This window comes from Rhinolophus sinicus, chromosome 2 (genome assembly GCF_057876585.1).
Source record: "Rhinolophus sinicus isolate RSI-liver-muscle chromosome 2, RSI-T2T, whole genome shotgun sequence".
Classification (NCBI taxonomy): Eukaryota; Metazoa; Chordata; class Mammalia; order Chiroptera; family Rhinolophidae; genus Rhinolophus; species Rhinolophus sinicus.
Window position 1 is genome coordinate 126,424,935 of NC_142502.1, and position 26,325 is coordinate 126,451,259.

At 40.1% G+C, this 26,325-nt stretch overlaps 1 protein-coding gene across 1 annotated transcript in view; it reads right to left on the minus strand.

Moving 5' to 3' along the window:
• Positions 1-20,590, minus strand: part of EIF2AK3 (eukaryotic translation initiation factor 2 alpha kinase 3) — a 75,945-nt gene extending 55,355 nt beyond the window's left edge. Inside the window, exons 1-2 of the mRNA XM_019757039.3 lie at positions 20,128-20,590; positions 8,696-8,825 (exon numbers count right to left, since the gene is read on the minus strand). Of these exons, the coding sequence (XP_019612598.3) occupies positions 8,696-8,825; positions 20,128-20,438 (441 nt within the window). The 5' untranslated portion in view covers positions 20,439-20,590. The remainder of the gene's footprint in view (positions 1-8,695; positions 8,826-20,127) is intronic.
• Between the last annotated feature and the right edge of the window lie 5,735 nt (positions 20,591-26,325).

The following is a 26,325-nucleotide window of genomic DNA, read 5'->3' on the forward strand; positions in this document are numbered from 1 at the left end:
GGGGCACAGTCAGCAAGCCTAGGTTCAATCCCAGCTTTATCATCTAGTCAGTTTGTGACTTCAAGCAAATAACTTCTCTGCTTCCGTTTCCTAGTCTACAAAATGAGACCAACACATCAACCTCAGGAGAATCACTGGTGAGGATTACGCTGCTAGTAAAGTATGAGGACTGTAGACAAAGTACATCCCATGTGTATTACACTGCTAGAAACAATGTTGTCGTCATTAACATATCTACATAGTAAACACATAGTCTCAAGAAAAGGTCCCACAAACTCAACTCAGGGCAGCAGTAAAATGTAGTAAACCTATCATGCTATCACAGATAGTTCAGTACTTTTAGATTTTGTTTCTTTTCTATAATAAAAAGTATAAAACTTAAATCTAAGTAGTGCAAAGAGGTCACAGGATTCTTCTCTGCATAAAAGGTAGCCAGTGAGCTTTTCATTCATTGTACAAAGGTAACACAGTTTAACTTTTTAAATATGCTTGCCATTCAACATTTCAAAATGTTCTATCCAAAGGATTAGAGATGGGGGGGGGGGGTCGGTAGGAAAAAGGATATTTAAAACAAGAGAGCCCTAATAAACCACAGAAAATAGTAAGAACTAGTGAAGATGAGAAAGTTCAACTGTAGTTGAAAAAACAGCTAATATGGAGGCGAGTCCAAGATGGCAGCATAGGAGGACACTGAGCTCACCAACTCCCAAAAACACATTGAATGTATACCTATGTTTACAGTTTCTCCTCCTGAGAAACAACTGAGAGCCAAATGAACAGCTTCTGAACAACATACAGAGAGAGAGAGAGAGACCGCATACAGAAGGTTGGGGAAACATGAGAGCTCTTTAGGAGCTGAGAGTACTCTCCAGGATAAGAGAAACTGGTGAGCAACCATTGTCTATGTTTCCTCCGCACTTGGATAGTGAGCAAGAGCTCTACCCAGGTTCTCTGGCCAAACTGTAGGGTGCTGTAGCACGTCCTCAGCCACCCCTGCCGGACCTAGATCCAGCAGGAACAGGAGGGCGCCATAGTGCACAGACAAGGGGTCCCTCTACCTGGAGATTGATCCAGTGGGTTACAGCAGGGCGCTGCAGGGTGCTGCAGTGCCTGGAGAGGGCACAGAACTAGCAAAGTGCAACACTGTGTACACGCAGGGCTGCCCTATCTGGAGAAAGTGTGGAGCTAGTAGGGTGGTGTGATGCACACACTCAGAGCAGCCCTGCCCAGATCTGGTTCAGGCAACAGACAATTAAAGCAACAGGTCATGCCCAGTGCACTGGACAGACCCGCCTGGACCAGAAAGACAGAAAGTGTGCACAAACCAGGCTGCCCTGCCTGGAACCCATACCTTCAGACCAGGCCACACACCAGGTACCACACCACACACCCCAACTACAACCAGCCTGCTAAAACCATCCGGCATACAGTCTATACAGAAGCCACCTTTTCAAGATTGGGATAGCTGTCTCATCTAACTCATAGTGACAAACACAAAAAGTCAAACAAAATGAGGAGACAGAAGAATACACCCTAAATGAAGGAAGAAGAAAAAAAAACCCAGAGAAAAACTCTAATGAAACGAAGATAACTAATTTGGCTGACAAAGAATTCAAAGAAACGGTCATAAGGATGCTCAACAAACTTGAGAGTAGAATAGAGGCACTCAGAGAGCACCTCAACAAAAAGTTTCAACAAAAATCTAGAAAATGTAATAAAGAACAAATCAGAGATAGAGAGTACAATAACTGAAACGAAGAATACATTAAAAGGAAATGAAAGCAGATTACTTAATACAGAAGAAGGAATTAGCTACCTGAAAGACAGAATAGTGAAAATCACTGAATCAGAACACCAAAATGAAAAAAGAATTTTAAAAAATGAGAATAGTGTAGAGGACCTGTGGAATAACATCAAGAGTTCCAACATTCCCCTTATAGGGTTTCCAGAAGGAGAAGAGAGAGAGAGAAATGGGCAGAAAGTATATTTCCTAAATGTGGAAAAGGAAACACATCCAGATCCAGGAAGCAGAGAGAATTCTAAATAAGATGAATCCAAGAAGGCCCACACCAAGTAATATTGTAATTAAAATGATAAAGGTATCGATAAAGAGACAATCTGAAAGGCACCAAGAAAAAAACAAGTCACATACAAGGGAAATCCCATAAGGCTGTGAGCTGATTTCTCAGGAGCAACTTTACAGGTCAGAAGGGAGTGACAGAAAATATTTAAAGTGCTGAAGAAAAAGAACCTACAACCTAGAATACTATATCCAGCAAGGTTATCATTCAAAATTGAAGGAGAGCTAAAGAGTTTCCCAGACAAGCAAAAACTAAAGGAGTTCATCACCATTACACTAGTTTTACAAGATATATTAAAGGGTCTTCTTTAAGCAGAAAAGATCATAACCAGAAATAAGAAAATATAGGAAAGAAAGAAATTTCACTAGTAAAGGCAACTATATAATAAACACAGTGAATCAGCCACTTAAAAAGCTAATATGAAGGTTAAAAGACAAAAGTAGCAAAATTAACTGTAGCTACAGTAAATAGGGACACACAAAACAAAAAGATACAAAACCTGACATCAAAAACATGGTAAAAACATAGTGCTTTTAGAATGTGATTAAACTTAAATGACTATCAGCTTGAAACAGAGTGCTATATATATACATGGATGCTATATATATATATATACATGGATGCCATAAATATATGTGTGTATATATATGTATATATGTGTATATATACATACATATATACATACACATATATGTATGTGTGTATATACATATACATATATATATATACACACTTCATGGTAACCATAAACCAAAAATGTACGAAAATACACAAAAAATAAAGAGAAAGGAAAGCAATGAAAACACTAAAGAAAACTAGCAAATCAAAAGGAAAAAGATTAAAAAAAAGGAAAGAGATCAAGTGAAGAAGGAAAACAACAAAAAAACAATGAAATGGCAATAAGCACATACCTATCAATAATTACTTTTATTGCAAATGGACTAAATGCTCCAATCAAAAGACATAGGGTGGCAGAATGGATAAAAAAAACAACTATCGATATGTCACCTAAAAGAGACTCACTTTAGATAGAAAGACACATATAGAGTGAAAGCAAAGGGATGGAGAAAGATATTCCATGCAAATAGAAACTAAAAGAAATGGGCAATTATTACATCTGACAAAATAGACTTTAAAACAAAGAATTTAAAAAGAGGCAAAGAAGGACTTTACATAATGATAAGGTGGTCAATCCAAGAAGAGGATATAACAATTGTAAATATCTACATACCCAAAACAGGAGCAGCCAAGTATATAAAGCAAATATTAATGGACATAAAGGCAGAACTTAACACTAATACAATAAATAAGAGTTGGGAACTTTTATGTATTCCATTTCCCTCAATGGATAGATCATCCAGACAAAATTAATAAGGAAATAGGGCCTGAAATGCCACATTACAGCAGTTTGACTAAATAGACAGTGATAGAACATTTCATCCAAAAACTGCAGATTACACATTTTTCTCAAGTGCACACAGAACCTTTTCCAGGATAGACAACATATTAGGCCACAAAACAAACCTCAAGGCCTCTTGAGCCTTGCCTTTGTTCGGCCCGCTCCAAACTCTTTGGAGTGTACTTTCTCTTCTAATAAGGCCCTTGAGCCATTCTCTACTGCTCAGATCCACTATTTCTTTGAAGTGTACTTTTTCTTCTAAACTGCTTTTTCACTACTTTAAAAAAACAACAAAAACAAACAAACAAAAACAAACCTCAATAAACTCAAGATTCAAAGTATATCAAGCATATTTTCTGAACATAATGGCATGAAACTAGAAATCAATTACAGGGAAAAACTGGAAAAAACACAAATACATGGAGGTTAAACAATATGCTACTGTACAACCAATGGATTAAGGAGGAAATTAAACAGAAAATAAAAAACTATCTTGAGACAAATGAAAAACACACCTTTAAAAATGTATGGGATGCAGCAAAAGCAGTTCTTAAAGTTCATTGCGCTGCATGCCTACCTCAAGAAGCAGGAAAAATCCCCAATACACGATCTAACTCTACATCTAAAGTTAACTAGAAAAAGGAAAACAAACAAAACCCAAAGTAAGTAGAAGGAAGGAATTAATAAAGATCAGAGTGCAAATAAATGAAATAAAGACTAGAAAAACAAAAGAAAAGAAAAGTGAAATTAAGAACTGGTTCTTTGAAAGGATAAATAAAATTGGCAATCCTCTAGCAAGACTCATGAAGAAAAAAGAGAGAGAGCTCAAATAAAATCAGAAATGAAAGAGGAGAGATTACAACTGATGCCAGAGAAATACAAAGGATTGTCAAAGAATACTATGTACAATTATATGCCAACAAATTGGACAACCTAGAAGAAATGGATAAAGTTCTATAAACATACAATCTTCCAAGACTCAGCCAGGAAAACAGAATCTAAAGAGACCGGTTACTACCAATGAAATTGGAGCAGTGATTAAAAAAAAAAAAAAAAAAAAAAAAAAAATCCCAACAAACAAAAGCCCAGGACCACATCGCTTCACAGGTGAATTCTACCAAACATTTAAAAGAATTAATGCCTACCCTTCTCAAACTATTCCAGAAAATTGAAGAGGAAGGAATGCTTCCAAACTCATTCCATGAGACCAGCATTACCCTGATACCAAAACCAGACAAAGACATTACAAAAAAAGAGAATTATAGGACAATATCCCTGATAAACATAGATGCAAAAATTCTCAACTAGCAAACTGATTCAACAATAAATTAAAAGGATTATACACCATGACTAGGTGGGATATATACCAGGGATGCAAGGGTGGTTTAACATCTGCGAAACAGTTAATGTGATTCATCACATCAACAAAACCAAGAATAAAAATCATATTATCATCTCAATAGATACAGAAAAAAGTATTTGACAAAATTCAACATCCGTTTATGATTAAAAACTCTCAACAAAGTGAGAATAGAAGGAACCTACCTCAAAATGATAAAGGCCATACGTGACAACCCCACAGTTAACATCATACTCAATGGTGAAAGTTGAAAGCTTTTCCTGTAAGATCAGGAACAAGACATGGATGCCCACTGTCACTATTATTCAATATAGTATTGGAAGTGCAAGACACAGAATCAGACGAAAAAAAAAGGAAAGGAAGAAGTAAAACTGCCACTGTTTGCAGATGACTGATAGTATATGTGTGTGTGTGTGTGTGTGTGTGTGTGTGTGTGTATCCCTAAAGAATCCACCAAAAAATTAATAGAATAAATGAATTCAGTAAAGTAGGATACACAATTAATATACAAAATCCATCACATTTATATACACTAATAATGGTCAGAAGGAGAAATTAAGAAAACAATCTCATTCACAATTGCATAAAAAAATACCTAGGAATAAATTTTACCAAGGAGATGAAAGACCTCTACTGAAAACTATAAGACATTGAAAAAGAAACTGAAGAGGACACAAATAAATGGAAGGATATACCATGCTCGTGGATTAGAAAGATTAATATTGTTAAAATGACCATACCACCCAAAGTAATCTATAGATTCAGTGCAATCCCTATCAAAATACCAATGTCATTCTTCTCAGAGCTAGAACGAATAATCCTAAAATTCATATGGAATCACAAAAGTCCACAAATAGCCAAAGCAATCTTGAAAGAGAAGAATAAAGTTAGAGGAATCATGCTCCCTGATTTCAAACTATTCTAAAAAGGTATGATAATCAAAACAGGATGGTATTGACATAAAAACAGATACGTTGATCAATGGAACAGAATAGAGAGCCCAGAAATAACCCTCACTTATATGGTCAATTGATCTATGAAAAAGGAGGCAAGAATACACAATGGAGAAATGACAGTCTCTTCAACAGTGGTGTTGGGAAAACTGGACACATACACGTGAAAAAATGAAAATGGACCATTCTCTTACCCTGCATATAAGAATAAACTCAAAATGGATTCAAGACTTAAATGTAAGACTGTAAACCATAAAACTCCTAGAAGGAAACATAGGTAGTAAACTATTTGACATCAGTGTAAGTATATGGATATGTCAAACTTGAGCAAGGGAAATGAGCGAAAATAAAGAAGTGGGACTTCATCAAATTAAGTCTTCTGCACAGCGAAGAAAACCTCAACAAAACAAAAAGACAACCTACTGAATGGGAGACTAAATTTGTAAATGATACATCTGATAATGGGTTGATATCCAAAACACAGAGGGTGCCAAAAACATGTATACACATTTTAAGAAAGGAAAAAACTGTATTAAAATTGTAATACTCAATATATACTGCTAACAAAAGATGAATACAAGTCATGTGTATACATTTTTTGGCACCCCCGATATATAAGGAACTCATATAACAAATAATACACAAACTAATGGAAAAATGAGCAGAGGACATGAAGAGACATTTGTCCAAAGAAGACATATAGATGACCAACAGACATATGAAAAGATGCTCAACATCACTAATCATCAGGGAAATTCAAATCAAAACCGCGGTGAGGTATCACCTCACGCCAGTCAGAATCGCTGCTACCAAAAATTCAACAAATAACATGTGTTGGCGAGGATGTGGAGAAAAGGTGTGGAAGATGTGCACTGTTGGTGGAACTGCAAACTGTGCAGCCACTATGAAACACAATATGGAGATCCTTCAAAAAACTAAAAATAGATCTACCATACTATCCAGCAATTCTGCTTCTGGGTATTTGTCCAAAGAAAGCGAAAACATTAATTCAAAAAATATTGCACCTTTATGTTTATTGCAGCATTATTTACAATAGCTAAGATATGGAAGCAACCCCGGTATCCATGGATAGACGAATGGATAAAGAGGTGGTGCATATATACCATGGAATATTACTCAGCAACAAAAAAGGATGAAATCTCGCCATTTGCAACATGGATGGACCTACCGTAGAGGGGGTAGTATGCTAAGTGAAGCAAGTCAGACAGAGAAAGACAAATACCATATGGTTTCACTTATATGTGGAATCTAAAAAAAGACAAGCCAACACAACAAAATGAAAACAGACACACAGAAACAGAGATTAAAGAACGGTTACCAGAGGGGAAAGCGTAAGAGATGGATGAAAAAGGTGAAGCAGAATATATTCAATAACGTTGTGGTAAGTTTGCATGGTGACAGATAATTACTAGAATCAGAGGGGTGATCACATTGTAAGGTATAAAAATGTTGAATCACTATATTGTACACCTGAAACTAACATAATATTGTATACCAACTGTACTTAAATTTAAAAAAATTTAATGGAAAAAATCCCAGCTAATATAACTGCTATTTATGAGAAAACTTCAAAGTACGTCTAGCTGCTTATAATTCAAACACAATCAACAACACTCAAGTTATTACAACTATTTGAATTCTACTGTCATACCATGCAATTTACCTTGTGTGCGTGTCTATATTTTAGCTTGCAAACACACACATGCTTTGTACCACTACAACACACTGTAATATTACCTCAGATGCAAACAGCTTACAATCTTCTGATTTTGCTGATCGTCTTTTCTGTCTAGCTTAAAAATAAAGCAAAATATGCATACCCAAGCATAACCCCAGCAGAACACAAATAAATGAATGTTTAATTTCAGTAGTGATCGTTTGAATATTTTACCTGATTCAAAATTTTTCATGTCATTTAGAATCAAACGGCTGCTTGTTTTAACAATTCACAATATACCAGCAGTTCACTATCAACAGATATTTTCAGTATACCGTCTGATCAAGGCTTAGCACACAGCAAATGTGGAGATGAGGCAGTGCCCTCTCCCTAAGTACCTGCCTGGGAGTGCCAGAAAAAAATCCAGGCTAGGTTTACTGGAAAGCAGGTGGGTCACTTAGTAGCAGTTTTCCCATCAGAAAATTCGATTATCACTAATCAGGTCATTCAAGCCCCTCATGTTAGGTTTCGTCTTTTTCAAACTTGATACTAGCTAAGAACCTTTTTGAAAGAAAATGACTGATGATGACAGAAAAATAGAGTACCCTTGGGAGCAGCCCACAGGAACACGTTGATAAGGTAGAAGGCTGAGGGTAGTCTAGAAAACAGGTGACTGCTTCCATGTCAGCAGTGACAACTCAAAAGAGGGACTCATTTAAAATGGTTTAAACAAGCAGATAAAGCTCCAGAAAAGGAGTGAGACTTAACCTATCAGAGCCAAGACTAAAGGTGAAGAAAATAAACTTCCCTTATTTACTTGCTCCCCTAACCTCATCAAGGTTGACAGTACCTTTTTGTTATTTAGGGAATATGTGACAATAATAACCAATGATGACCATGTTATAGCTAAGATAGTGAATGAGCTATGCTGACATAGCAGATAGTATCCTTAGTTACTGATTAATATGATTAATTAATTTAATGCCCAAAACGGTGGTAAGAAGTGGGTAATATTACTACCTCATTACAGGAGGGGAAGTGAGGAACAGAAAAGTTAAGTACAAGTAACTGCCCCAAGGGGACATACTTTGTAAGAGGCAGGCAGGCCTCACACCTAGGCAATGGGGCCCTGAGCCCCAGCTCCATGCAAACACATACTATTTCATATCAGTAATTGCTCATTATAACTAGTTTTCCAATCAACATTTAACAGAAAGCTCTTACCTCTGGTTTGCTAAGGCTGGACGAAACCAAGGAACCAGATCCCACGTCCAAGTCCCATTGCTTCTTGCCATGATTCTCAGGATCCAAGGCAGCAATTCGCCCATCTAAAGTGCTGATAATCACTAGTGATCTGTAAATTTAAAAATTAACAGGACAAAGGTTAAAAGATATCTAAGATAGTGAGCACTGACTCCAACCCCGTGAAGGAAACCAGCCCCTCCCCAGGCCTCTCTCTGTAGGAGAGAAGCGGGGCCTACCTTCTCACGACACTCAACTGTCTTGCCACCACTATCTGGCTTTAGCCTTCCAAGACAATTGCACTATGTCCTTTACCTGTTATGTCACATATGAAAAGTCCCAGACTCCTAGGTCACCCCTCATTCCCACACTCTAACCCCATATGGAACTCAACATTCCCTGCTCTGTCCTCTTCTCCTACCTTTCCCCAACTCATGAAGTCTTTCCCGGATGTTCATTTTCCTTCTCGCTCTAAATAGAAACCTGGCTCTCCCTGAGGCCATTGCCTCAGAAGCCATGTTTTCTCCGTAACCCTTGACCACTGGGCCTCGTAATGGGGTAGGTGGACCTTGCCCCTCCTTATCATTCCCAGACTACTTTTTTTCTCTTCTCTCTAAAAATCTTCAGATTGTTCCATCTGAAGATGGAATAATCCCTCCTAGTAATTGTCTACTGCTCCTTGGGTCACCAGCCCCATTCCTTGAGGATTGCAGTTTCTGGTTTACTGTGACTATTAACAAATTCTTAGGTTTTCATGATTTGGCGACCTTGCTTCAGCCACTCCCATGGTCACACTCTTGTGATTACCAATCACAATGTCCCTGATCCACGGAAATGTCAAGCATCCCACCACCAGCCACCAACCCCTTTCCAGCTCACTTCCTCTGCTTCCCCAACTCCAACAAACCTGACCCCACCAGACCCTACAAGCCATTGGTCAGCCCTCCTTTACCCAGACCTGCACTACCGTTACGCCTTCACTTCTTCCTTACCCAGTTTCAATTCCATAGCCCTTCATTTTAAGCACTTCCTTTCTTGCACTGTCTCTCGCATGTCACACTTGACTGGCAGAGCTCCAACCCTGGTTAAATTTAACTTTCGGCCTTTTCTCATTCTTGCATCTGTGCAGTTGAATGTGGCTGAAGAAAAACATAGTCGTGCTGACTGGTCTCATTTTCATCATGACCACTCACCTCAAACAGGCCACTCATGATACTTAACAATCATATCCACACTCCCCTTGTCCATCCACTGGCCCACTGTCCTAAGGTACCTATTTCATTTCTCCTTTCTCCTCAAACTTCTGACATCAGCTCTTCCAAGCTCATGCACCTCAGGGACTGTGTTACCTATTTCTCTGAGGAAAACAAATATGTAACCAAACGAGATTGTTGCCCACCATCACCTCTCTCTGTTTCTCAGCACCTGGGCCCACGTATTCTCCCTTCCCTCCTGTCACTGCAGGTGAACAGTCCACACTCACCACCCACACTTCCTCCTAGGCAATAGCTCTCTCCCGCATACACACATCAGGACTCACTCCTGCAAATCTCTCCTCTTACTCTCACACCAATTCAATTATTCCCTCTCTACCAGGGCATTCCACTCAGTATTCAAATCTGCTATTATTTCCCCCAACTTAAAAACCAACCCAGATTAAGCAGAATCAACCACTTACCCCCCTCCAGCTTCCAATTCCTTCCTTCCCGCTTTCCAACAAAATTCCTTGAAAGAATTGTTATGTACTTTGTTTCCAAATCCTCTCCTCCCCTTGTCTTGAACTATTTCTAATCAAGTGTTTGCTTCTACCACTCCACTGAAAAAGTTCTTGTTGGAGTCACCAATGACCTTCACATTGAAATAGGCTGTGGTCAGGTGTTGCTTCACCTGACCAGCTACTTCTGCCCGCCACGAAGCACACTCTTCACGCAGTTACCAGGACACCATACTCTTCTGATTTTTTCCCCTTACTTCTGTCCTACTCTTTCTCATTTACATTTTCTGGTTCCTCCTCATTTCTCCTCTCTTAAAATATTCTCTACCTATGTGTACTTTTCTGGGTGGTCTTATCCAGTCTTATAGCTTAAAATACCATCTACATGCTGACAACTCCCAAATTTTTATCTCTGGTTCCAGGCCCTTCTCTAAACTCTAGCTTTATGTGTCTAACTGCCTTCCAGATTTAGATTGTCTAAGAGGCTTCTCCAAGTTTACATATCCAAAATGAATACCCCCCACACTGACTCCCCCAATTCCTAAAACACATCATGCATGATTTTCCCACAGGGCCTTTGCAGCTATTGTTCCGTCTGCCTGGACCATACATTCCCATATACATAACAGACTCTCAATAAATATTTGTTGAATGAAAGAATGTGTTGTACAGTTGTTCTAGGAATTCATTAGGTACATTTGTCTGCTTCAAAGACCATGCAAATTCCAAGCACATATACTTAGTTATGTTCTTGGTTAGAATAAACACAAATTTAATCTTTTGTGTCTCACTTGATGAATAATGTATAAACATTCAAAGTAAATCTATAAGTTGAACAAGTCAAAGAGTTCAAGTAAACTCATTTGAAACCTTTCAAAGAACTTAATTGTTTGTTAAATGAATGAATTTATCAAATGAAAAAATAAAACGGTTAATTTAGTTCCCAAACTACACACCAATTCTCACACTGAATTTTTCAAGTGGTAACTTTTAGTCTAATTTGTGAAAGTAAAAATTTTGCTGCATTACAAACTGTAATTTTAGGTAACAAACCAAAAGAAAGGGCACAACTCAACTCCCCCTGCCTACACATTGTCCTGCTTTCTAAAGAAATCTATTGGGAGCTGGGGGAGGAGAAAGATACCTCAAGTAAGAAAATTATTTTATAATGAATTTTATAAAAATTCATACTTATATGTACCACTTTACAAATAAAAGCAATAGAATCTAATTAACTTAGAGATCCAGGGTTCAGAGCCAAGTCAACCCTTTCCTAGCTCTACTACAGAAATGTCTAACTTTTATGTTTAATAATCATTAACCACAAATAAGTGGCTGAATTTAAAAACACTAATTGAAAAAAACTTAGTATAAGCACTGTTAACCCATGAAAAATTAAGGAGACCACTGGAACACTTCAGAAGCTGTTTTTTAAAAATTCAGAACCCACATTGTTCATTTATTATCCTAGGCATTCTATTTATAACAACAACAAAAAACTATAATTTTTCTGCGTATGTAGCTATTTATGCCAGAGGTATATACAGAGAAGAATGATAAAATTCTAGCTTTCACCTTCAAAACAAAGAAAAATCCAATGGTATGCATATGTGTGTTATGTGTATATAAGAACACATTTCAATAAGTAATTTGGAGTCTAACACTTAACTATTCTTTCACTGAAAACCTATCATACGGGGTGCATTTAACTGACTCAAAACTTTTGCTTTTTAAACTAAACATTTTCAGATTCTGAACTACTGTATTTAGACAGTATGTGTACATTTGAGCAATAATTAAAAGAAATACAAACGGGGGAAGAGCAATTAAGTACATCACCCTCACTACTATTGATATTTAGGTAATCTGGTTCTTAGATTTGAGTAGGGTACCCTTATTTTAACGCCCCCTAACAAACTCTGTCAGGTGTCAAGAAAAAAATATCCTTCACCCTCTTATCTGCTACAAGTTCACTGACATAGTCACTATGGGCGCCTTCCCAGGCATGTCTCTGGGAGGTACCCCTTCTCTGTGGCTGGAACTGAGACGCATAACTGGGGCAAAAAAGATATGCTACAATTTAGACCATGATTATCTAATCACAGTCTAAGAGAGATGCTCATTGACATGTTACCAGCTGAAAAAAAGCATCAAATAGATCCTGCCGAAAATCAAAGTCCTCAGGCTGAATGCCGCAATAATCGGAGGGTAGCAATGATGTTTAGAATAAACATCAATTAGAGATGAAAAATGATACCCTCCCCCCCCCCCCCGGGGACAATACAAGGCCATTTATCGCCCCATGATCCATCACCCTATTTTGAGGTTACTATGAACAAGATGAAAAACGTCAACTTATTCAACAACAATGGAACTGCACAGGCAGCATTTCCAGCGGAAAGAATCAGAGCTTTGAAGTCCTGAGTGCATATCCCAGGGGCTCTGATCTTGTTCTCCTCGTGGCTTCTTCACTCAACTTGTTTTTTCATAAGTAAAATACAGACACACCACATTTTATTGTGCTTCACAGATGCTACATTTTTCACAAGTGGAAGGCAAGACCCTCCACCAGGAAAAAGGTTATGACTTGCTTTATTGCACTACTCGTTTTATTGCGGTGGAACTTGATTGTGTGGAACTGAAGCCGCAAAATCTCCGAGGTATCCCTGTCTGGGTATTTCACCCAGGTTGGCACAACTCAAATTTGCCTGATCATAAAAATAATCTGGGTGCTTGTTAAAAACCAGTAAAGGTTCACAGGTGCCATCCTCACAGGGGCTTGGGAGAATATAGCTTAACAAGTACCCTAAGTGAGTCTCATGATAAGACCAGTTTGTCAAATACTGATTTACCTCAAAAGGCTATCTCCTTAGAGTAATTATAGTAATTATTATAATGTATTACCTGAATGAACAGGGCTTATTGATCAAATCTGTCAGTAAACTGGGAACTTCTAGCTTTCACTTACACCTTGCTTTAGTTTATAAAGGTGTTTGTTTGGATGACTAAACAGCAAGCACTGTTCGTTGGCCCATAACCTGAGTCTTTGAGGCTACTCTCAGTTGTCGGTCACCTCCTAATGGCCAGACCCATTCTCCTAATCAGGTTTATCCCTGCAGCAGCAGCTGAAAAAATGCCAGGCTCCTCATTCTGGGCATTCTCCTCCCTGGCTTCCACAGGACTGGTCCCTGCCACCCCATCCTCATCTGTCATTCTCACAGATGTCAATCACTAACAAGCAGGCCAGTGCCCACAGCTTCACCTCTACCTGTAATATGACAGCTCCCAAACCTATACAGTATTTATAGTTCATCTCTCCCAACCCTGGTTCTGCAGTTTCAGCAGGACACATTTGTCATTTGCTGTAAAGTGTACAGAAAACTCAAGGGCTCTCCGCATATTTCTCCATCTACACTGTCACTTAACATTTAAATCAGAAATCAACTCTACCTTCTCCCTCACACTCTACATTTAGACAATAGTCACTGTAATGCAGGGACTCAGCTCCCGCTCCCCGCACAAGAATGCAGGACATGGTGAGGCCAAAACGGAACACCAAGAGAGCCATGGATAGGAGGTTCATACCACTATGTTCTCGCTGGCAGCTGGTGGAGACACAAAAGCAAACATCCGCCAGTACCCCAACAAGGGGTCTTCCTACACCCCAGTCTCACTGGCGGCCAGGCGAGACATAGGAAGTAGGATCCACACGATCCGCATCCGCTGTCCACACTTGCTAACCCCACTTGCTAGCCGCAATCCGCCGTCCACTTCTCTGCCAGCCAACCAACCAACCCCCTAGCGTAGCCATGGCAGTTATATTAGTGCCTAATGGCTAACTGGTAACCAGCTGTTGGTCACCCAGCCACAGCGGATGGACATCTAATAACCAAACCAGCACCTTTCCACGTGAGGCCTAGAGCCTGGAAACTGCTCTCTGGGACTCTGTCCCCACAGTCACGTACTCTTGATTCTATTACTGAAGCTTCTTTAAAATTTTTTCCTTCTTCATTACCACTTCCCTTGTCCTAGAACAGATTCTCTTTCTCCTCATAACACCTGCAAAAGCCTTTCTGACGTATTTCTGACGTATTTCCCTGCTTCAGGTCTCTTTCCCTTCTGCTCTTCCAATAGTTTTGTTTCTATAAAAGAGATCCAATAAACCCTGTGCCCACTAAGGCCACGGTATGGTATGGCACATAAAGCCTTTCATAATCTGACATCATCTTTCCTAAAACTAATTCTATCATTCTGTTAACTGTAAGTTTATATGTGATAACTACTATAATGCTACAATGTACAGCTTTTATTCCTTCCAGAAATTTCATCAATGTCATTTATCCTGTTATGCCTGCAACTGAGCAAAAATGACCTTATTCCACAACGAGCACACAATTTTTAAAAAGTTGTTTGCTCTGACATAAGTTACCCAGAATACCTGCCTACTTGCAATTAAGTTTATCAGACTCTGAATTCCGTCTTTTCAGTAATGTTAAAGGAGGCTTACTGCCTGTAGAAATTTCCTTGTGAAAGAGAAGCAGGTAACAGGAGAACAGTGTATGGATTGAATAATGTCTGTATTAACAACTGCTTATTTTAAAGGTTTACATTTCTTTTCTTGAGTGGGGGTGGGACTCTACAAAATTTAAAAGGTGATTTGGTCTAATCTGTTTTTGCTGTTGTTGATGTATCCAAGGATCCCCTCCCTAAACATATGTTCTCACTCAAGGAAGCACATGTTCTCAAAAACAAACCAGTACTAATTGGACTTTACCCTTAGGCCTCACCTACTAAGTAAATCTTCAAATTTAACCTCCTTTATTTAAATATATCACAAGACTAGTCATGCCGCAAGTCAAAACAAATACAATAATGTCAAAAGTTACCAATGATACTTAAAGAACTTTGACATACCAGGTAGACCTTAAAGAAGTACAATCTAAGTTTTCAATGTTACAGACAACATGAGGGTGAGATACCCTTTTCCTACTAGATTAAAACAATTTTGGAAGCAAAATAGTTTTTCTGCTTTATTCTACAAAACATTTTTTTAATCAAAATGGTTATTTACAAATAGAACAAGGTGAAAAAAATAAAACAGGAATCTCCCTCTCTCACATTTAGTTTCGTAACCTACAAATTCTCTTCTCTGTGCGCACTAAATTTTATTGTGTAATAAAAATATGCACACAGTTCCTCTTACAAAAAAGAAAATGAAAACAAAAACAAAAACAGATGGAGTTCCCAGGCAGTACTTAGAGAATGAAGAGCCATATCCAAACTACAGTTCACAGCAGCTGATAAAGACGGGTCCCCTTTTACAAAACGCCTCAGAGTGTAAAATCTGCCGAGTTCTAATTCAGTCCAGAGTCCCCTCAATCTTGTCACATATATCTAGAGTCCAGGAGTCAATTAAGCTAAAAAGACAACTGTAAGACAGGAAGGCCTAATGTATCTTTATCTTGGATTACAACTTGCCTTGAAAGTTATACATAAATTCTTCTTTAAATGAGTTTTAGTCAATTTTAAAAGTCTGGAGTTGGAAGTGAGCAGTGTTGGGAACAGATGACTAAGCTCCTTTTCAACACTGTATTCTGAGATTCTATTGTTCAATGGTCATATTTTTAAAAATCATGATTATAAATCTGAAAAACCAAGGAAGATGAGATTTCTATACCACTGCTTAGCATCGGATCAGTTTGTGAAAGGAGAGAGAAATAAAGAGGAAATAAACCATCTTAACATGTGCAAAGTGTTTTCATGTTATCTCAATAAATTTAAAAACAAATCAGTTTACAGATGCACAAATTGAAGAAGTGCCATAGATTATTATAAAATTTAGTAATACTTTTGTTACAGAGGAATTATAGGCACAGGAAAAAGGAACAAATACTTTACAAAATTGTTAAGAGAAAACTAGCTCTTTACAACTTGACTGTCAGAGGTCCTCAATATGAAGATGTCCATCCCATCACAAAAACAGCAAGTTAACACCTGCTATTTGTATGGGAGTCAGGAAACTACTAACTCATAACTTATGCCAACTTGCATAAAACCGTTTAACAGTGAAGTGAGATGTTGACTTTCTTCCCAACTTTCTGCAGTAACCATCCCGTTTAAATTTCAATTAAATAACAGAAGAAGCATTGACAACAAGACTGCTATCAGAAAAACACGTTTATTTTAGCTGTTTTTTAAAGAAAAAAAAATAGTTACTCATTCACATGCTTGAGCTGCAGAGTATTTAGAATGAAGCCAATGAAAATGCCATCAAGAGAAAAACAATGCACTAGTGAGTCTCATATTGCTTCTTGGGCATCAAAAGATAACATGCAAAATGAAGATCTTAATTCCCCACCTCCCTCTTTTTAAAACAAGGACCACAATTCTTCACAGCTGTTTGTAATAAACGCTTGGTTAATTCAAATCTGTTCCCCTAATCCTCCTTCTTGAAACAAACAGGATATTGGTCTATTATTATGGAACTGATATTCTGACTTTATTTTTTAAGAGACTTTATTTTTTTAAGAGCATTTGAAAAACGTCTTATGAACATTGCATATTTATCTCCTGTTGATTCTATCAAGTTACTTAACTGAAGTTTTCTCAAACTTTCCACACTATCTTAAGCTACCAGGCAGATCCTAAACCTGGGCCTAACTCTTCCTCTCCAATTCTGTTTGCCAAAGATCACGTACTCTCTGGCAAATACTCCTCTATTTTCATCTTATGTCTGAGAAAGAAGTGGCCCTCTTGCTTGCCAAGTAGGTCGTCTCCAACTACCTCACCTCCTCCTCCATTCCTTTCTTTTTCAACCCGTCTATATAGGCTCTCTCCTCTGAGTGTATAAATAAGATTAGAGGCCCCGGGTCCTAAAATTTGCCTCCCATCAGGTTTGGCAGTGAGGGACGGAGAGTGTGGGCTGAAAAGGATGAATCCTTAACCTCTCTCTCACTATCTGAATACTCCGTATTGCTTTACTTAAATAAACTCTTTATGTGCTCATCACCAAATCCCTCATTTTGCTCAGTCCTCACCCTACACCCCCAACTTAACCGGCTGTACTGCTGTCTCCTGTGCTGGCTCATCTTCTCTAAAATATAAGCCATTTCCTGAGGATTTACTACAAGCCTCCTCTTTCTCTCTGCCTTCTAACTTCAGTCACTCATTTCCACCTGCCCACCAAGCATCTCTCTCTTGATGTCCTGCCTGGATCTCCAAGTCACCATGTCCAACGCCAAAACCTTTGTCTTTTCTTTGCTGCTCCCCTAAAACTTTCAATTTTCCCACGTGTGCTCTCACCTTCTGGCCACCCACTCTCAAAGTTTGGATGAGACTGTCAAGGGAGGAGGAATCGATTCATTTGCTAGGAACCAGGATTCTACCTCAAATATATCCCCCTCTGTTCTATATCCAACTAACAGTAAACCTCTCACCTGAACTGCTACAACCGTTTCCTTGTGGTATCCTTACCTCAAGCTCTCAGCATACAGTATTGTTAGAGAAATATTCCTTAAGCACAAACTTTAATCAGCCTGGCATTCGAGATACTCTATACATCATTTCTCAAATTATAATGTGCACATAAATCACATGGTGATTGTGTTAAAACAGATTCTTATTCCGTGGGTCTCGGTGGTGCCTGATTCTGGATTTCTAACAGGTTCCCAGGTGATGACCTGCTACTTACTAGTGTAAGGCTATATATATACGATGCCCCCCACCTATTTTTCTAGTCTTATCTTCTACTCCTCCCTGCCCAGCATACCCATATGTATGTCTGTATCTCTCACACACACACAGATGTAGACAAACAAAATGTTCCCTAATATACTTCCCAGCTTCTGTGCCTCTTACTCTTTCAAGTCCGTGTCTGCCCATCACAATTCTACCCACTTTTCGGGAACCAATTCATTCTGCCACCGCCTTTGCTGATATTCTCACCTCCCTCACCCCCTGTATTCCTCCATTGAACACCACCAAAACCTTCAGACACTGACAGCACTTAATTTGCCCTGCTTCTGCTCTGTAATGTCATTAAGGGTTTCCTCTCTTGAGCCTCACTGCTAGACTCCAGGCTACTCCGGAAGGGCAGGAACTATCTGCCTACCTCTATCTGCCTACCTCTGCAACCCCAGGGCATCATGAAGCCTTTGTAAGTGCCAGTAAGTACCTGCTGCAGTGGCTCTGTAGCCTAAGAAAATGGAAACAAAGTAAGTTACTTCATGTAATTTACTTTGATCAGGTGCTTCAGAAGTTTCTTTTAGATAAAGAAAACACTTCCAGGAAAGTTAATTTAGTAGCAAAACCTATGAAAATTTTGTCAAATGTTTGCTGCTTTAAAAAATATCTAAACATTCAAGGGGTGCTTAGTGAATTTCAGTACTTATTCTATTTATAGTAGTCTCCAGGTATGGAGATCAAGGTTCTGATATTTAACTGAATAGTAAATCTATTTGGTATATAGTAATTACTACATTACACGTTTACAATACTTTTTAATCCACATCTAGCCCTCCCTGGTTTAATTTACCTAATGTTCCTTTTATCATTCCATTTGTTAAATGGGACATCACTTTCTCCCCAGGTGTGCTAAGATAGCTGTCTGCAAAATACTTCACAGTTAAAATGCCTTCCATTGCGCCCAGGCTTTAAAACGTGTATCTTAAAGTAACATTTTTAAGGAAGTCAACCAGCTCAACCAAGACAGCCCTACCGTGTTTCCCCGAAAATAAGACCTAGCTAGACCATCAGCTGTAATGCATCTTGTGGAGCAAAAATTAATATAAGACTGGGTCTTATATTATAGTAAAATAAGACCTGGTATATCATATATCATATCATATCATACATATATGTATCATATCATATCATATCATACTCGGTCTTACAGTAAAATAAGACCGGGTCTTATATTTTTTATTCCAAAAGCATTAGAGCTGATGGTCTGGCTAAGGTCTTATTTTCAGGGAAACATGGTACATTAAATGTTTACATGGTTAAACCCTCTACATTACCAAAACTGCCAAAATTCAAGAACCTACCCACAGCTCTTAAATTTTAGTGTCTTCAACAAATTGTCTGGTGTACGTGTTAAACTTGCAGATTCCAGGTTCTTACCCAAATAAAGTCTGATTCAGTAAATCTGGGGCGGGGCCTAGAAAACTACAGCTACCCAGCATCCCCAGGTGACTCTGATGCAGGTGTTCCGCAGATCTCAGAGAAATAGTGACCTTAACCCTGGTCCGGAGTCACTACAGGGCTGTGTTTAAAGGGAAATGTAGAAATCTCTTTGTAAAGTCCTTTTCCCAAACAGCTGTCACACCCGCACAGACAAGCGGTGATTCACGAAAGAAAAAAAGGGGGAGGAGGGGGAGAAAGTTTTTGGGAGTATGAATAAAGCCCGAAAAATAATCAAAGAGGGAAGCGATGTTTCTTTCCCACCGCTGCGCTCCATTCTGAGAGCATCCCCAAGACACCTACCAGGATGCCGCTCTCGCTCGGGAGCGGAGCGAGGCCCCTCGCTGGCGTGAGGGACTGGGAGGCAGCCCGCTCTAGCCCTCAGGTCGCCAGCTGTCCTCTGCCAGCAAGAGACCGCAGCCGAAGGGGAACCCCAGCCCCTCGATCCTCCGCTGCGCGCGCGTGTAAACAAGTCGCCTCCTGGGGTCCGCAGCCCCGGCGCTCAGCCCTCGCCCCTCACCTGCCGTGCGGCCGCAGCTCGGCCTCTTTGTCGGGTTCCGGTTCTTGTGGCTCCTGCTCGCTTGCAGCCGCCGGCAACGCCTCTGCGTCCTCAACCGTCACCTCAGCCACTGTTACAGCCCCAGTCGCCCGCGCCCGCGCAGCCGAGGTGGGAGCGGCCGCGGCCCCCAGGCCGAATGCAGCCTTGGCGGACGGTGAGGGGAGGTCGCCGGCGCGCCCCGCGGTCACCGTCCGCGCCGCGATCCCCAGTAGCAGCAGCAGCAGCAGCAGCAGCGCCCGCGCCAGCCGCGCGGGGCGGACGGAGCGCTCCATCAGCCGCTGGTCCCGCGCGCGGGCATGGAGGTGCAGTCGCTGGCGCCTGACTTTCCCGCCGTTCCGAGCCCCCGATCAAGGCGAGGAAGTGCTAGAGATCCAGCCACCGCACCGACGGCCTGCACAGCCCTGCGTTCCTCTGGCCACGTCTTAGCTCGGCCTCCGCCACCACCCCCTGAGTGACAGCCTCCCTCGGACATCGCCCATTGAGCAAACTTTCTGCGTGTCTGCACTCCGATTGGCTGCGGCCACCGCCACTCCGGGGACTTAGGCTGGTTTTGTTGCAGAAGGTGGGCTTTCTCCGGTTGTCAACATTACGTCTGCCAATCAAATCGTATTGTCCAAGCCCGAAGCCCGGCCCTCTTCCGGAAGCGGTTACCAATGAGAAATGCCCCTCCCTCCCCGTAGTCTTCTTACCTGATTGGTGAGCTCCACAGTTCTGAGATAACTTCTTCTTGATTGGTTGGAAGCGGCACTTAATACGTGGCGGATTCTGACTGTGGAGAGGACGATTCCTTGTGAAAGGGGGACTGGGAGGCGAGTCCCGGGTGGTCGGGAGGCGGTCGACGTTAAAGGACCTGCGGCTCAAAGGAGCGGTTTCTCTTGTAAAGCCTGGTCTGTTTGGAAAGGCGAAAGCGAAGCAAAAAACGTAAGTGACCGCAAAAACCGTGTGGTCCTGGAAGTGGAAGGGGGAGGGTAGGTTCAGGAAACAATCCTGCGTGTGGCCCCTAGGGTGCTGAGAAGTAGAGGTTGAGAGGCCCGTGATCCCGTCTACCGGACACGCCCCCTGCTGCGTTCTAAAGGGCCCTTTACACTTACGTAATTTGACTAAAGTCACAGAGCCACTTATTTGCAGAACCATGACTTTAAGCCTTCTCACCCTGATCTGGCATGCTCTTACCTCACCATGGGGCTTCACGGAAGGAAGAGATAAAACCGCAAAAGGCAAAACAGGAGAAGATTTGAATGTTCAGCTAAAGCATTGGAACTTCATACAGCACTTAAGGACACCCTGAAGATTTTTGAGCAGATCCGAGGCGTGGTTTAGGAAGATGCATCTCTCAGCAGTGAATTCAAAAAAATAACGTCAAAGATAAGACTCATTGGGAGCTGGGAAGCTATTGCCCCATCAAAACTCTGTGAAGATTTTTTTAAAGATATTGCACAAACATGCTGTAGCTGCTTCCGTCCAAAAGAAAAACAGAAAGCCTCACTTCCCCCTCCGTCTTCCACCACATTTCTTTGCTCCTACAAGTACAGCAAAACTCTCCAGTGTTCTAAACTTCTTGTCTTCAATTCTCCTCAAACACACTAGTCAGGGTTTCATGCCCACAACTCCACCAAACTGTTCTTGTTGAGGCCACCATTGCTACATTCAAAGGACAATTCTTAACTTCTAATCAGCTATATTTAACCCAGTAACTCAGCCTTTCCCATATAAAACATTCGTCACTGGTTTTCTTGCTTCCATACATTTACTAGGTTTCATTTTAACTTAATCGTCTTTTTAAAGGCCTTATCTCCAAATATGGTTACATTCTGAGGTAGATAAAGACTTCATATGAATTTGGAAATGGAGGAGTCACAGTTCAGCCCTTAATACCCAGATAGATACTCACAAGGCTTGTTCCTTCACTTCCTTCAAGGCTCTGTTACCTTCCTAGTTTAACCTCTCTGGACCATCCTTCTTAAAATTGAAACCCCCTCCCCAACCTCACTTATGAAACTCCCTGCTTTATTTCTCTCCTTCGACCTTAAATACTATATTTATGTATTTGTTTTGTTTATTGTCTGTATTCCTCCACTCCTATATGAATTCTATGAGGATTTGCTCATGAATATATGCTGAGCCTAAAACAGTGCAAGGTGTTTGGTAAGCATTTAATAAATATTTGTTCAATGAATAAACACATTTTTCAACAGGACAGAAGGGAAAGAAACAAGTGAAAAGGAAGAGATTGTAGTTGCTGTAGGGTGATTAAGGAAGCAAGATCCCAGAGTATCTGGAGGAAACGGGCATGCCTTCCATGTTGAAAGTAGTGATTAGGAAGTACCCTTGGAGAATAAGTTATTCTGAAATGAAGAGAAAATAGATGAGAAAGCTCAAACTAGGAGATCATTATTTACGCAACGAAACATGAGATAAGATCTCTTGCCTAAGTGAGGAATTTAATAAATAATATGAGGAAGGTATCAGAAAATTAACGAGATGACAAAATGATTGTTGACTACTTATAATTAGCTAGTGTAGATATTTTAGTGAACCTACTGTTCATGGCTTTGTACCTTTTTCAAAATATGACCATGGCATGAGCAATAATCTGAGCTGATAAATTAGGAGTCTCCTTGCCACTTGTAAATGATGTAGAAGTTGTGTTCATTTATTCCTTACCATTCAGGGATTATCTTGTGGCCACCTGCATGTAATGGGAATAAAGATGTGAACAAAACAGGCATGGTCTATGCCCTTCTGAAGTTTAATATCTATCTGGTTAGGGAGACAGACACTACTTTATTAATCACATATATTTATATGTGCACAAAGATAAGTGCTATGATAAAAACGGCCTGGGCAGAAGAGCACAGTGGTGGGAAACGTCAGTAAGAAGTGTCAAGCTTTCTACTCAGAGGAAAAAAAAAGCAAATATTTCCATTTTGGAAAAAGAAGAAACATCGTAAGCCATGGTTAGCTGACTGACTGGTAAAATAACTTGAAGGAGCAAATGGAGAGTCTGAGAGTTTCGTACAGCAGGGAGAGCTGTGGTGACTGCAATGGGAACTCTGGAATATGAATCTGAGGATGTCACGGAAGTGTAAGAAAGTTGGGGCCAGGCCTGATAGCCAATCAATGAGTCCGATCCAGAAAAAGAAGCTGGTGCTCAGGTGCCTGAGCCAGGGCTCACCAGGATAACTAAAACTGCACATGGCCCGCAAGGTCAGGAAAACACATTAGAGATTTAGAATCGTAGACTCAGTTCATTAACAGAGAAAATCTGCATTTGTTGAGATTATATTTGGTTGTCAATAACAAAAATCTGCCACATAGTGGCTGAAACAAGTATGGGATTTATTTTTCTTACTGACATAACACCTCCACAAGTGTTTTACAACCATGCACCCCACAACAATGTTTCAATGACAGACCACACATACGCATATGCTGATAACAAAAGATGAACACAAGTCGCATTTGACTTCTGCAGTTACAAGAGGTGCTCAAAGTGGTTACCACCAACGTAATTTTAATACATTGTTTTCCTTTCTTAAAATGTGTATACATTTTTTTGGCACCCTCTGTGTTGCTCCAGAAGAAAGAAAGCATGTCACAGGGCTGCCTTTGGGAAAACAAATACAGTGGCAAGGCACAAGGATGGGAGAATAGAAGAATTTTTTTTTTTCCTTTTTTCAGAAGCTTTATTGAGATATAATTCACATGCCATACAATCTACCTATTTAAAGTGTATGCTTGCATGGTTTTTAATATCAACTATAATGGAAGGAAAAAAGAGAGAAGGAAAGAAAGAAAGGAAGGAAAGAAGAAGGAAGGAAGGAAGGAAGGAAAGAAGGAAGGAAGGAGGGAAGAAAGAAAGAAAGAGGAAGGAAGGAAGGAAGGAAGGAAGGAAGGAAGGAAGGAAGGAAGGAAGGAAGGAAGGAAGGAAGGAAGAAAAAAGAAAATTAACAAAAAAGTGGCTATTGCCCTTGTGGTCTATCACACAATTAGGTGGGATGCATGTAAACTGACTCAGTGTTTTCTACTTGTTTCATACATTTATTCAGTTCTTCAACAAGTATTTTATATGTTTAGGCTGTGGCCGACCTGCTAGGCACTGAGATTTCATACTCATAAAGTATTCTTGTCTTCAGGAACATACAGTGCTCATATTTTATGTTTCTAGCAAAATTGGTAGCTCCTTGGAGGAACACCTGATCTATATCCCCTTTCTCATTCTGTACCTTCAGGTAGTTGGGGACACATTTGGTGCTTATGAGATAGATGAAATGAAAAATAAAAGAGGGCCCAAGGTACACCATAAACAGAAGGCTTTCTCAGGTTTTCACTGATTGGGTAACTTTTGCTACCAACAATCAGAGGATGGTGGCAGGCTCCTCTAAAGACCACTGCCTGGGACCCAGATCTTTCTTCTCTTGCCTTTACAGGGACCCTGCCTCTTTGCAGGGCATTAATTTCAGCATAGCACTGGGTCAGCATTTTCAGGCACTTGTTACCAAGCGTGGCATCCCAGGATAGCACTGCGTACAAGGGAGTAATCACACATTTGGTCTCATAACTCCCTTCAACTTGGCACAAGTTAGAACATTTTTAAAAAGGTGTCTGTGTTTATCTTCTGTGTCATTTCTTAATTCACTCTAATTTTCTACAATGAACCTATGTTATCTGTATATTTTTTAAGTTAAAAATAAAACAGTCCTCATGGTGCCTCCTACAAGAAGCCTTCCACGATTCCTTCCCACCTCCTCTAGGTCGTTTTGCTTCCCTTTTAGTTTTCATAAAACCCATGCTCACATCTAGCATAACACTTACCATAAGGCATTTTAATCACCTGTTTAGTTACCTGCCTCCCCCTTAGACTGTGATTTCCTCAGGGCAGGTGCTGTGCCTTTCATAACTGGGTCTCTAGGGCCTCGCATGGGGGCCCTGGTGCAAAAAAAAGGAGCTTTCATTTTTCCACCTCCCCTAAGTGTCCTGCCTGGAACACCCAGCTCAGTCAACAACTAACTCCACACCTAGTCTCAGAATAGCTAAAGAAGACTTCTCGTCTATCAGCCAACGTGTACCCAACACTACGCGGTAAATACAAGAAAATGAGGATTCCAGAGGGACTTGACCTGCAACCATCTCAGGAAGGCTGGAAGTCAAGGAAGGTTCTCAAGCATATAATTTAGGTGATAGCTGTATTCCTCTGGAGTGAAAGGTGAAGGGGTTAGGGACTGAAACTAGACCTTGAGACAAGATGTAAATTGGGAGGTGGAAAGGCAGTGAAAGCATGAGTCTTTGCTTTGGAAGACAAATTGGTGGAGGAAGGACAGAGCATCCTACAAACAAATTCAACTAGAAAGGAGGAAGAGGGAAAGAAAAGTGGGAAGGGGTGGAAAAAGGAGACACGAGAAATAATTATTTAAGAATACAAGTTCACACAGAAAAAGTCGAGAACCATGATTTCACTGATATGTGGGATATAAAACTGAGACCAACAAAGGAACAAGACAAACAAAGAAACAAAAACTCATAGACACAGACAATAGTGTAGTGGTTACCAGAGGGTAAGTGGGGGAGAGGGGTGGGAGATGAGGGTAAACAGGATCAAATATATGGTGATGGAAGAAGAACTGATTCTGGGTGGTGAGCACACAGTGTGATATATAGATGATGTGTTACAGTATTGTACACTTTAAACCTATGCAATTCTAACCATTGTCATCCCAATAAATTTTAATTTAAAAAAAGATAAAGCAGAAGAACCAAATAAATAAATAAATAAAACAGGTTGTTATGTTGTATTAATGTACAGATGACGCTACCCAACATTCCACTCAGTATTATTCCTGAAGAGCTGGAGAAGGGAGAAGTGAGACCTGCTTTGCCTTTACTATCGGGGTTTCCCTCTGAAAGCACTTGGATTATAGTGGAGCTGAGACATAAATACAGATGCCTGGATCCCACCCTCAGAGAGTCCGATGTACTTAATGGGTCAGAGGAGCAGCCTGGGCATCAGACTGGTTAAAAGCTCTCAGATGATTTTTTTCCTCCAATTTTTTGTATTGTGATAAAATACACATAAAATTTACCATCTCAACTATTTTTAAGGCTATAATTCAATGATATTAAGTACTTTCAGAATGTTGTGCAGCTATCACCACCATCCAT